The sequence below is a fragment of the Canis lupus genome, chromosome 1 (assembly GCF_011100685.1).
Source record: "Canis lupus familiaris isolate Mischka breed German Shepherd chromosome 1, alternate assembly UU_Cfam_GSD_1.0, whole genome shotgun sequence".
NCBI lineage: Eukaryota > Metazoa > Chordata > Mammalia > Carnivora > Canidae > Canis > Canis lupus.
In genome coordinates this window covers 103,193,022-103,205,459 of record NC_049222.1, presented here as the reverse complement: position 1 = coordinate 103,205,459, position 12,438 = coordinate 103,193,022, and the positions used below count along the sequence as shown (strand labels likewise).

At 54.5% G+C, this 12,438-nt stretch overlaps 1 protein-coding gene across 2 annotated transcripts; it reads right to left on the bottom strand.

Annotated features, from left to right (window-relative positions):
• Nucleotides 1-9,573: 9,573 nt before the first annotated feature.
• On the bottom strand, nucleotides 9,574-12,351 carry TMEM86B (transmembrane protein 86B). 2 transcript variants are annotated; one of them, XM_038527887.1, is made up of 3 exons: nucleotides 11,221-12,351; nucleotides 10,710-10,956; nucleotides 9,574-10,177 (listed from the first exon to the last, which is right to left on the bottom strand). In XM_038527887.1, exons 1-3 carry the CDS (start codon nucleotides 11,269-11,271, stop codon nucleotides 9,795-9,797), a joined length of 681 nt encoding a protein of 226 aa, XP_038383815.1. In that variant the 5' UTR covers nucleotides 11,272-12,351; the 3' UTR covers nucleotides 9,574-9,794. The 2 variants fall into 2 exon arrangements, with proteins under 2 accessions (XP_038383815.1, XP_038383816.1); XM_038527888.1 differs by having other exon boundaries at nucleotides 10,710-10,953.
• Between the last annotated feature and the right edge of the window lie 87 nt (nucleotides 12,352-12,438).

Below are 12,438 nucleotides of genomic sequence, written 5' to 3'. Positions count from 1 at the left end.
GCAGATCTGGAGCAGCTGTCGGCTTCTGGCCAGTTCTGGGCCCCAGGCATTCCCAGGTCTTCTATTTGAGAAAAGGTTGCCTCTTCTCTGTCTCAGAGATAAATACTACCTATGTCAAAAAGCCATTGTTATAGTGAGCTGACACGTCTGTATGAGCTACCTACTGCTGTGTCACAAATCACTCCAAGACTTGGTGGCATAGATGACGGTGAACACATCCCATCTCTTGAGTTCCGCATGCCAGGAATTCAGGAGTGTCCTGGCTGGGTGGTTGTGGCTCATATTTTCTCCTGAGGATGACACCAAGATGTTGATGGGGGCTGCATTATCTGAAGGTTTTTGACCATGGCAGGAGACTAACTTTCGGGAGGGTTCACTGGCATGGCTGTTGGCAGGAGACATCATGTCATGGCATGTCCTGGGTGTCCTCACAGCATGCTACCAGCTTCCCCCAGAGTGAGTGGTCTGAGAGAGAGCAAGACAGAAGTCACAATATGTTTGCCGACCTTGCCCCCAAAGGCACACATCATCATTTCTGGCACATCCCACTCATTACGCTGGTCAGCCTCTTTCGTGTGGGGGGACCCCACAAGAATGTGAGAGCTGGGAAGAGTGGACCATTGGGGTCATCTCAAATGCAGGCAGCAACCCTATCCTGTGAGCACACAGTGATCATCTAGTAGACATGGCTGTGTTTACTACCTTCTCTCTACACAGGACAAAGTGGGAAGGAGGAACATGCCACTAGTACTCTATTGCTCGCTCTGGAAGCATCTGGGGGCTTTGACACCTTCCCCACCACAGAGGAGGAAGAGGGGACTCTGTGCTGAGTCCCCAGCATCTCGTCAGCCTGTTTCTTCTACAATGAGACTTCCTTAAAGATGTCCCCAGAGGACCCAGGGCATTTGTACCTTCCCCATTTTTAGTGACCATGGCCTTGACAGTGAAGTTCAGCTAGCTGTTCATTCCAGGTTCCTGTCCCATGGGGCTCTGCTCACCTGCATTGTCGGTGTGGCAGGTCACAGAGACAGACGGGGCCCTCATTCCACCCCAGATAGTCGTGACGGTGGCTGGGTAGGACTGGGCCGGCCTGAGATCTGAAACAGACACGCTCCTCCCACACGAGGACCTGTTCTGGGAGTCCCCCTGTCCACCCACCTGCCACTCAAAGGCCTCGTAGCCTCCCTGGGGGCAGGACCAGGTCAAGATGACCCCATAGTCTCCAGAGGTGCTGATGCAGGACATGATGGTGACCGGGCTCGGGGCTGGGTGGAGGGGACAGGAGGACTCAGTAGGAGCCATACAGGGTGGCTTTCCATCCCCCCCACCGACCCCCACTTCCCACCTGTGATGCCAATACTCTGAGAACTCGCCCATCCTTTCCTTTCCAACACCAGAACACCACTTCATCTCTCATATTCTGTCCTCCCCAAATAGACATACAACAGACCCCCCTTCAAACTACAACTCCCATGAGCCCTTGGATGCTCTGCATCACTATAGCTTATAAGGCCATGATGCCATGACCTCATGGGATTTGGAGTCCACTCACCTCCCACTGCCCCCAGGTCTGACCTAAGCTCCTACCTGCTGGAAGGGGGGCCCATCTCACCTGTGGATGCAAGGAGGCTCTGTGCCCAACTGGCCGCATTGTTCCTCTCTGCCCACATGCTGAGGTTGTACAGGGTCCCGGGTTCCAGGGCCTGTACCTCATAGCGAGTCTCATTGGTTCTGCCTATCTGGCTGGCCTGATGTTCTTGGGGGTCTTGCTCTCCCTGGGGATGTCCCCCAGGGGCCCACTGGACCCAGTACGTGTAGGTCTGAGAGTGGAAGTCTGTGGGGGCCTTCCACCCCAGAGTGATGGAGCTGTTGGTCTGAGTTTCGTTGTGCAGATCCGTGACTCTGTTGGGAGCTGACAAGTGAGGAGGGGATGTTGGAAACACACTCCACACCTGCTCTGCCCCAGAGCACCTGTAGGCATCCACACTTGGTGATGGAGGACAGTGTCTCCTGCATCTCAAGGGCTCTGTCTTCTAGTGCAATGTCCATGATGTTGGATCTTCCGAACATGTCACATCCTCCCAGCCCACTGGACCCAGTCATGGAGGATGAGGCCAAAATACGGAGCTGGCCAACTGAGTCTGGAGACCAGAAACCTGGACTCCGATACTTTAGGGTATTTCTTGACTTCTGAAGCTCTAACTCTCAGAGGTAGATCAGGAAAATGTGATGATTGTACATCCTTGTTGCTAAGGAGAGACACTCCCTAGCACCAGGGCTCCTCCCCTTGAGATCAAATGGACACTCCAGTTCCTAGGGAAGATCTCAGAGGCCAGATCAGCCCCTTCCTACAACCCCAGAAGTGCCAAATCCTAAACAGGTATGAGTCTTGTCTGTGGGCATGTCAAAGACTTGGATATTGCTGCTGGCTTCACTCCTTCTCGCCAGGACGGCAAAGGTGTGTAGGGCCCCACTTCCCGGTCTCTCTTCCATGACCCATGTCCCTGAGCTGCTCAGGGTCTCACTGGTGAAATCTGGTTCCCACCACTGGATTCGGTAGGTGTCAGGTGGATGGTCTGAGCCCAGGAAAGCTGCCTGGGTCAAGGTGGCAGAGCTCATGCTGTAGTTCTAAATCTCCAGGTTTGTCTCTGGATCAGAGATAGAGGGAGCAGAGTGGGCATTTCCACATCCCTAAGCAGATGCACCACACCTGGACAGACCTGGTTGCTAAGAAGGGTGTTACCTAGAAATAGGGCCTGGAAGGCAGAAGTCTGATGGGGTGTCAGTCTGGGGCCCAACATTCCTGGATCTTTGAGCCAAGGGCCCCATGGACATCATTTCCTCTCCTCTTCCTTAGATTCAGCTTCAGGGGTGACCACATCTCACCTCTGGACCCTGCCTATCTGTCTCAACAAGGCCATGGGAGTGTGAGCTTCCACCATACTCTACTGGAGCCATGTCTTTACTTTTTTTTCTTTTTAAGATTTTTATTAATTTTTTCTTTTTTTAAAAGATTTTATTCATTTATTCATGAGAGACAGAGAGAGAGAGAGAGAGAGAGAGCCAGGGACACAGGCAGAGGGAGAAGCAGGCTCCATGCAAGGAGCCCAACTTGGGACTCGATCCCGGGTCCCCAGGATCACGCCCTGGGCTGAAGGCAGTGCTAAACCACTGAGCCACCCAGGCTGCCCTGTTTTGTTTTTTTAACAAGCATTTGTGTGTGTCATACTTGTGTGTGTATGCAGTGCTGTGCAATTTTAATCCATATACAGAATAGTGTAGTCACCACTACAGTCAAGATAGAGCTCTGCCCTGTCACCAAGGAACTACTTACTCCCTTTTATATTTGACTATTCTCGATCTTTATCTCCTGACAAGCACATCCTCTTTTTTGTTGTTGTTGTTGTTGTTGTTAAGATTTTTTATTTTTTAAGATTTTTTTTCTAATTTATTTAACAGAGAGAGAGAGAGAGGGAGAGGAAGAGAGCACAAGCAGGGGGAGGGACAGAGACAGAGGGAGAAACAGGCTCCCCACTGGGCAGGAAGCCTGACACGGAACTGAATCCCAGGACCCCAGGATCATGACCTGAGCTGAAGGCACTCAACCACTGAGCCACCCAGGTGCCCCTATTTATTTATTTTTTACAGAGAGAGAGAGAGCAAGCTGGGTGGAGGGGCAGAAGGAGAGAGAGAATCTCAAGCAGACTCCACACTGAGCTCAGAGCCCGACAGGGGCTCGATCTCACAACCCTGAGCTCATGACCTGAGCCTGTCAAGAGTTGGATGCTCAACTGACAGGACCACCAGGTGCCCCATGTCTGCCGTTTCAAGACCGTGATACACATGGAGTCTCAGAGCAGGAACCACGGCCACTGACACCTGATCTGGGAATCTGGCTTCAGAACCAGGAAACCGGAGCAGAATGGCGTTGAAGGCGCTCAGCGTGCGGTCCAGTGGCTGCCCTTGCCAAGACACACTTCTCCTCACTGGCATTACAGACACTGAGGGCAGTCACTAATGTTATATTAAGGGCTGCATCAGGGGCAGCCCCGGTGGCACAGCGGTTTAGCGCCGCCTGCAGCCCGGGGCATGATCCTGGAGACCCTGGATCGAGTCCCACATCGGGCACCCTGCATGGAGCCTGCTTCTCCCTCTGCCTGTGTCTCTGCCTCTCTCTCCCTCTGTGTCTCTCTCATGAGTGGATAAATAAAACCTTAAAAAAAAAAAAAAAGGGCTGCATCATTAAGAACTTAATCAAAATGTGTTTTCCCTTGTGCTAAGCACCCACAGAATATCCTTGAGGTTGCCTCTGAGCCCACAACGTGGTGGTTACTCATCTGGCCCCAGACAGGAAACGTTGGCAGGCCTGTGATCCGGTTCCTTTTATGGGAACTTCTGGCTTCACAGCTAACGTGTGAGCAGCAGGCACAGAGGTTTGTCTGGCACGCCTGCTCCCTGCCTCCACCTGGCCTGGCCTGGCCTCTCTCCCGCTACCACAGTCCCACCATAGCCTGCACTGACTCGTCATCATCACCCCAAACCCAGACTTCATTCCTGTTTATGGTTCAGTAATATTCCACCCTATGGACAGGCCAATTTCTTTATCCGTTTGCCAGATGATGTGCATTTAGGCTTGCTCCTTTGGCTGCTTGAATATTCCCATTACAGACCTTGTGCGGATGCCCGTAGGGTGGCCGGGTTTTCTTTCTTTCTTTTTTTTTTTAATTTTTATTTATTTATGATAGTCACACAGAGAGAGAGAGAGAGGCAGAGACATAGGCAGAGGGAGAAGCAGGCTCCATGCACCGGGAGCCCGATGTGGGATTCGATCCCGGGTCTCCAGGATTGCACCCTGGGCCAAAGGCAGGCGCCAAACCGCTGCGCCACCCAGGGATCCTTGGGCTGTCTTTCTACAGCCTCCCGCGGCCACCCCTTCGCCGGCCCCCTCCAGACGCCAACTCTGTCCCCTTCCATCACCAGACCCTGACCCCTTCCCTCTCTGCAGACTTTCTCACCAGTTTTGTTGTTTTATGGCTGTCAGACCCTCTGCTCCATGCGTACCCCTCCCCGGATGGCTCCTTCAGCAACTAAAGCCACCTCCGTTCACCATCTCCAACCAGTCCCCTTGTTATTTAGGGTGCCGTGCTGCAGAGACAGCCAGGGGAGGGCCCCGTGAGATGGACCGTGCCTTGGCCCGGCAGTGCTGGGCACTGCGGAGATGTCTGACGCTCTACAGGACGTGCCCCACGGCTGAGTCTCAATACAAGATCAGGACTTGGTGAGGGGAGGAGTGCGCTGGGAAGGCAGCAGGGGCAGAGGGAGAGAAGAGCCAGGGGTGAACTGGGACAACTCAAGAGACCTGAATGGGGTTTGGTGTGGCCATAGTTCTGCATGGAACAGGGATGTGAGGGGGTGAGCTGGACCTGGGGGGCAGGTTTGCAGGGCCCCAGCCTAGTCTGACTAGTCAGCGTGGGCTGGGCCTGGGAACGCCTGGCAGTTCAGGGAGAGAGCATGCGAGCCTCATGTGCTTTCTCCCGAGCCTGGCCACGAGCATCTCTTCCATCTGGCAGCTGTTCTGAGTTGTATCCTTTTGTCCTAAGCCCGCGATCTGGTGAGGGAAAGGTTTTCCCAGTTCTGTGAGCCACTCCGCTGCATTAATCAAACCCAAGGAGGGGGGCGTGGGGACCTCTCATCTGTATTCCGTGGGGTCAGAAGCCCTGGTGACAGCATGGACGTGGACTGGCCTGGGGGAGAAAGTCCTGTGATGCAGAATCGTCACCTGTGAGATGTGACACTGCTCCAGGGAGCTAGTGCCAGAACTGACTTGAATTGTAGGACCCCAGCTGGGGTTGGAGAACTGCCTGGTCTTGTGGAGGAGCCCCCACATGGGAATGGAGTAGAATCCTAATTATGTATCCTTGTGAAATAATGAAAGCAACCCAAATCCCAAAAGATTGGTAACACATTTTTTTAAAATTTATTTATGATAGTCACAGAGAGAGAGAGAGAGAGAGAGAGGCAGAGACATAGGCAGAGGGAGAAGCAGGCTCCATGCACCGGGAGCCCGACGTGGGATTCGATCCCGGGTCTCCAGGATTGCGCCCTGGGCCAAAGGCAGGCGTTAAACCGCTGCACCACCCAGGGATCCCCTGGTAACACATTTAAAGACGAATTATGCTGGTGGTTGCCCTGGCCTGGAGGGGATGAATGGTCCGGGGTGGAGGGTGAGGCTGGAAGGCACACGGTCTCTTTTTTGGGTGAAGGCTCTTCGAGTGTGGTGATAGTTGCACAATTCTGTGAACATACCTTAAACCACAAACATCCACACTTTTTTTTTTAAGTAAGCTCTACGCCCAACGCAGGGCTTGAACTCAACACCCTGAGGCCATGGGCCGAGGGTTCCACCCAGCCAATCAGGCACCCCATCCCGCATACACCTTAAGTGGACGGTTGTGTGGAATTTGAAGAGTATCTCAACAAAGCCATGACCAGGATAGTTTTTTTCTGGACTCAAATAGAAACAACCTCCAACAGAACATGGTCACAGCATAGCACTGATGGTCAACAATACTGTATTATAAGGCTCGTAGTGGTTAGGGGACCAGATCTACTTGTTCTACTGCACACACAAAGGTAAAGAGATGATGGGACGCAGGCGTCAGTGAACGCTGTGCGGGCAATCACGTTACAACACATAAGTGTGTCAAATCAACATGCCTACACCTCAAACTCACACAGCGCTATATGTCTAGCACCTCTCAATTAAAAAAAAGGAAGATGTTCTTTAGACAGATGGAAGCAGGAAATGTCCCTCCTTAGTTCTTTCCACAGGGGTGGAGGGTTGTTCTGGGGTGGGGGGGCGCTCTCCGGGGGAGGAGGCAAGATGCTCACCTCATCCCCCCCAGTTAGTGTGTTCTGAGCCTCTGCTGCTGATGGCTGGCAGGGCCATCAGGACCCCTACATGGGCTCAAGGCAGGGGCACGCGCCTGGCCTCTGCGGTTATGTGGAGCAAGGCACAGCTCCTAGAACACTCACCTCTGTCTGGGTTGTGCATGCACGCCTCATGTGGCCCAAAGCCTTCAGGTACGGTGGCCCGAAGGCAGGGTGGGGATTGAAAAGCAGGGGTGGCCTCCAAGAACACAAAAGTACAGACTCAAAAGCACTGAATGTGTTTTTATGATCATTCCCCTGATAGAAACACTGAGCTGGACCCTCATAACACCACATGTACAGAATAGAGTTGCTGACCATGGGCAGGCCTGGCACCCTGGGCTTAAGGAAGGTGGAATTCCCCCAGCGTCCCCAGGTCAAAGTGGGTCCACCCCGTCCTCCACCCCCAGCAGTGACCTCTACACAGCAATGACAGCAGGAGAGGTGCACCATCAGGTGCACCCTGATGTTTACAGCGGCGGCAACATAGCCCAATATGGAGATGGCCCACAGGTCCTCTGACTGATGAGTAAAGATGTGAGATACATGCACAATGGAGTATTACTCGACCATCACAAAGGAGATCATGGGGTGCTCAGGTGGCTCAGTCGGTGAAGCGTCTGGCTTCAGCTTAGGTCATGATCCCGGGGTCCTGGGCTCGAGTCCCGGGTCAGGCTCCCTGCTCAAGCGGGGAGTCTGCTTCTCCCTCTTCTCTCCCTCTGCTGCTCCCCTTGCTTGTGCTCACTCCCTCCAATAAATAAATAAAATCTTAAAAAAAAAAAAAATGAAGGGATCCCTGAGTGGCTAAGCGGTTTAGCACCTGCCTTGGGCCCAGGGCATGATCCTGGAGTCTGGGGATTGAGTCCCACATCAGGCTTCCTGCATGGAGCCTGCTTCTCCCTCTGCCTATGTCTCTGCCTCTCTCTCTGTGTCTCTCATGAATAAGAGCATAGGGATCAAAGGGAGGGAAGCAAACCAAGGAAAAGACTCTTCACTAGAGAGAACACACTGCTGGTGACCAGGGCAGGGGTGGGGGAGGGGGCCAGGGGATGGGGAGGAAGATGGTGCTTGTCCTGAGGAGCACGGGTGACATCTGGAAATGCTAAATTACTATATCCTACACCTGAAACTAACATTACACTGTATATTAACTAAGTGGAATTAAAATAAAAACTTAAAAAATCAGCAGTGGGCTGTGGTCCCTAAAAGCACCACATGGATGTAGAAGTCCCCCTCTGCTTTGAGAGTCCCTAAACGCAGGGATGCCTGGGTGGCTCAGCAGTTGAGCATCTGCCTTTGGCTTAGGATATGATCCTGGGGTCTCAGGATCGAGTCCCGCATTGGGCTTCCTGCATGGAGCCTGCTTCTCCCTCTGCCGGTGTCTCTGCCTCTCTCTCTCTCTCTGTGTCTCTCATGAATAAATAAAATCTTAAAAAAAAAAGAGTCCCTAAACGCAAAAAAGGTGGGCATAAGCATCATTAGCATAATGTGCGTGTGTACAGACATGTCTCCTACGTGCTCGTGGGCAACCTCATGCTTGCTTAGCACGCACAGAATGGTGACTCCACTTCTTAATATTCCTCCAAACCCTAAAACTCACCCCTTTCGGGCCGCCTGTGAAAGATGACCTTGTTAGGCACCTCTCCTGCTGTCATTGCTGTGTAGAGGTCACTGCTGGGGGTGGAGGACGGGGTGGACCCACTTTGACCTGGGGACGTTGGGGGAATTCCACCTTCCTTAAGCCCAGGGTGCCAGGCCTGCCCATGGTCAGCAACTCTATTCTGTACATGTGGTGTTATGAGGGTCCAGCTCAGTGTTTCTATCAGGGGAATGATCATAAAAACACATTCAGTGCACAGCACAGTGAATGTACTTACCTGATGGCACTGAATCATACATTTAAAAATGGTTAAAATGGGATCCCTGGGTGGCGCAGTGGTTTGGCGCCTGCCTTTGGCCCAGGGCGCGATCCTGGAGACCCGGGATCGAATCCCACATCGGGCTCCCGGTGCATGGAGCCTGCTTCTCCCTCTGCCTGTGTCTCTGCCTCTCTCTCTCTCTCTCTCTGTGACTATCATGAATAAATAAATAAAATCTTTAAAAAAATAAAAATAAAAAAAATAAAAATAAAAATGGTTAAAATGATGCTCCGTTGCTTAAAAAAAAAAAGGGGGGGGGGGGCACCTGGGTGGCTCTGTCAGTTGGGCATTCGACTTTTGTTTTCAGCTCAGGCTGTGATCTCAGGGTCCTGGGAACAAGCATCAATGTTGGCTCCACACTCTGTGGGGAGTTGGCTTGAGGATTCTCTCTCCTCCCTCTCCCTCTGTCCCTCCCCACCGCTCTAAATAAATAATCTTTTTTAAAAATTAAAAGAAGAGGGTCACCTGGGTGGCTCAGTGGTTGACCATTTGCCTTTGGCTCAGGGCATGATCCCGGCCGGGGTCCTGGGATTGAGTCCCACATCGGGTTCCCTGCAGGGAGCCTGCTTCTCCCTCTGCCTGTGTCTCTGCGTCTCTCTATGTCTCTCATGAATAAATAATAAAATATTTAAAAAATAACGATAATAAAAAATACAAAAACAAAGAAAAAAATAACATTTACTGGTATTGTTAGCACTCCTCCCCCACATAACAGAGATGTGACTGTTTTAGTGTCCACTTTACTTGGGCACAAAATAGATCAGGGCCGAGGAGAGGAGGGCAGGTGGAGGCAGGTGAGAGGCTGTGGGGGTAGGGTCTGGAATCCAGAGTCAGAACAGAGGGAAGGTGGCAGGGCCTTGGCAACAGACGTGGATTTCCACATACGGTTCTCACCGTGTCAAGTGGTGGGGCCGGTCTGGGAGCCCCAGGATGTTGCCACCCCAGTCAGGTGGTCTTGAGCCTGCGGCTCTGGAAGGCTGACAGGGTGATGAGGAGCTGGGCAGCATAGTAGGTGGTCATGACCACCTGGCGGGCGTGGGGCAGTGGCTGGACGAAGGTATCCCAGGCCAGCACTGAATCCGAGAGCGTGAAGAGCAGGGCACCCCAGCAGACGGTCCCACCTCTGGCCAGGCCGCGCCACAGCATGGAGGCCAGGACCAAGGAATAGGCCGCCAGGGCCGGGACCATGCTGGCTGGGAGGTGGAGCAGCAGGAGGCCGTAATACAGGACGGAGACCAGGGCGACGGGCAGCAGGAGGCCTGGCCGCAGGGGAGTGAGGCCAAAGGCCCAGAGGTAGAGCAGGTGGGCCATGGTGAAGGCAGCCACACCTGGAGGAGACAGGACCTGTTGCTTGCTCCCACGTGGCCACCTTGCAGCTCAGAGCCTGAGGAAAGGACTGCCCCTTGCAGCAGCATGCACCCTGGCCACACCATCCCCATCTGCTGGGATGGTACCAGCCCCCATGATGCAGAGCTCTCCTCTCCTTACAGCATACTGCATCCCATCCTCACTCTGCTTACAACTGTCCCTGTGTTCTGCTCCCCACTCGGCTCTCCCCACCCACCTGTTCTGACCTGCCAGCAGTCCCACCCCAGGGCCTTTGCACTTGCCAGTCCCTCTGCCCAGACCATCCTTCCTCAGGTGGTTCCTGCACTCTTGAGACATTACCTCCTTGGTGAGGCCATCCTTGACCAGCTACTCAAGACTGCTACACCTGAAGCCCCTCCTTGCTGTCCCTCCACACCACTCCCACCTCCTAAGGCACTGCTGCTTCCTGATACCCTAGGGGAACAAGGGCTCTGTGAGAGCAGGGGTTCGTGTCCAGGTGGAGTCCAGAAACCGTAGTGCGGCCCCACTCACCATAGAGAAAGGCCTCAGGCCAGATGAGGCAGGCATCCCCCACAGCTGAGGACAGGAGGGCCCCCTGCAGGCGTGTGTGGTAGCCCCTGCCCCCTCGCACAGCCTGCAGGGACACCGCCAGGCACAGCACAGGCAGGCACTTGACGAGGGCGCTGACCCAGGATACCTGGTCTTCAGGGATCCAGAGGAGGAAGTAGACAGCACAGGTGAGGAAGAAGGGGCTCAACCACCAGCACAGGCGTGGCTGCTTTGAGAGACAAGGGGGTCATGGAGTCCCTAGAGCCCAGCCAGCTCCGGGCCCCTGGGGGGCAGGCCCCAATAGCCAGGACTAGGTGGTGGGGCCCCACTGCACCCTAACCCAGGAACCAGAGTCATGCTGTCTGTTGCGGGGAGCTTCTGCTCAGGGACCAGGATGTCTAGCCTCCAGAGAGGGCAGGGCCCCCTGATTCCCACAGGCTGCTCAGGTTCCCCAGAACCCAGGCCTAACCCCCTCCCACACCCGGCATCTCACTTGGACTAAGAAGCAAGGCTTTCCCGGCAGACCCTCTTCCCAGGCGTCCATGTCGGTCTATGACTACCCAGAGTAGCGTGTGTGTGGGCACGGGTGGCTTTGGGGGTGGAGGGGACAGTGTGTGGTTACACGTTAACCCGAGGAGCGTCCTGTGGACTCTGGGACCGATAACAGGCCCGAGGAGATGCTGCCCCCGCCCTGGGGATGGCCCCACCTGGCACCGCTGATAAGGCAACCACGGGGGACCCAGGGGTCCCTCCTCCCCCACAGTACCCTGACCCTGCCCACCAGACCTGGCTTCCTCCCTGGCTGCCTGGCAGTGGCAGGAGGGCAAGGGAGGCACAGGTGCGTGGCCATCAATGCCCTCCCCTGCACCTGGGGTCCCCTGAGCAGGGCAGCGCCATCATCCCTGGTCTTAGGTGGCAGGACCATTCTGCCTGGAGGTGCAGGATGGAAACTCCCTATGTCCCTGCCCACCGTCCCCCAGAAGGCTGCCCGGGGGCCACACCTCACGCTACCCTCAGCTCTGGCCTCAGGCCCCCAGAATCTGTCCACAGACAATCCAGAGGGATCAAATGCCAAGTGCTGGGTTGTATAGTCATCGCTCCATGCTGGCTTGAGTTGCATGTCATCCCAACAGACTTTTGTGCAAACCTGCAAGTGCACTGGGCCCGTGCTCAACTTCTGGTTTAGAAGGAATGGATTTACTGGGTACCCACCTATCTCGATGGGTTGGCCACCCACAGGCACCCACCGCTCCACTACATGCGACAAGGTTCAGAACATCACTGCTGCAAAGTCGCCCAGCCATGTCACCCCCACCAAGACTGGAGGTATGTATGGACCCGGGATACACAGGGCTGGGGGGCATGGAGGGACTCCAAAAACAGCTTGTGGGGATGAGGCAGGGCTCTGCTCCTCCTCCCGGGACACCCTTTCCTGGTCTGAGCATAAGTGACCCCACCCTCAGCAAATCATGAAGGTCCAGGAGCCAAACTGCACTCTGAGGGCCATACCCAGGGGCTGAGGGAAGGCCTGGGGTCCTGACGGCAGGGTGCAAGGGCAGCTCAGAACCCCCAACCCCAGATCCCAGAACTCAAGGCCAAGGCCAGAGTACAAGAGCGGCTCAGGCCCCCACCACCGACCCCAGATCCCAGAATTCAAGGCCAGAGGCCAGAGTGCAAGGGCAGCTCAGGCCCCCACCCCAGATCCCAGAAC

Excerpts from the sequence above, each read along its gene's own strand:
- TMEM86B (XM_038527887.1), bottom strand. The coding sequence starts at position 11,271 with ATGGACGCCTGGGAAGAGGGTCTGCCGGGAAAGCCTTGCTTCTTAGTC. Across the intron at positions 10,957-11,220 it reads AGCCTTGCTTCTTAGTCCAA|CAGCCACGCCTGTGCTGGTG; the intron begins GTGAGATGCCGG and ends TGTCTCTCAAAG. Across the intron at positions 10,178-10,709 it reads GCCTGAGGCCTTTCTCTATG|GTGTGGCTGCCTTCACCATG; the intron begins GTGAGTGGGGCC and ends TGTCTCCTCCAG.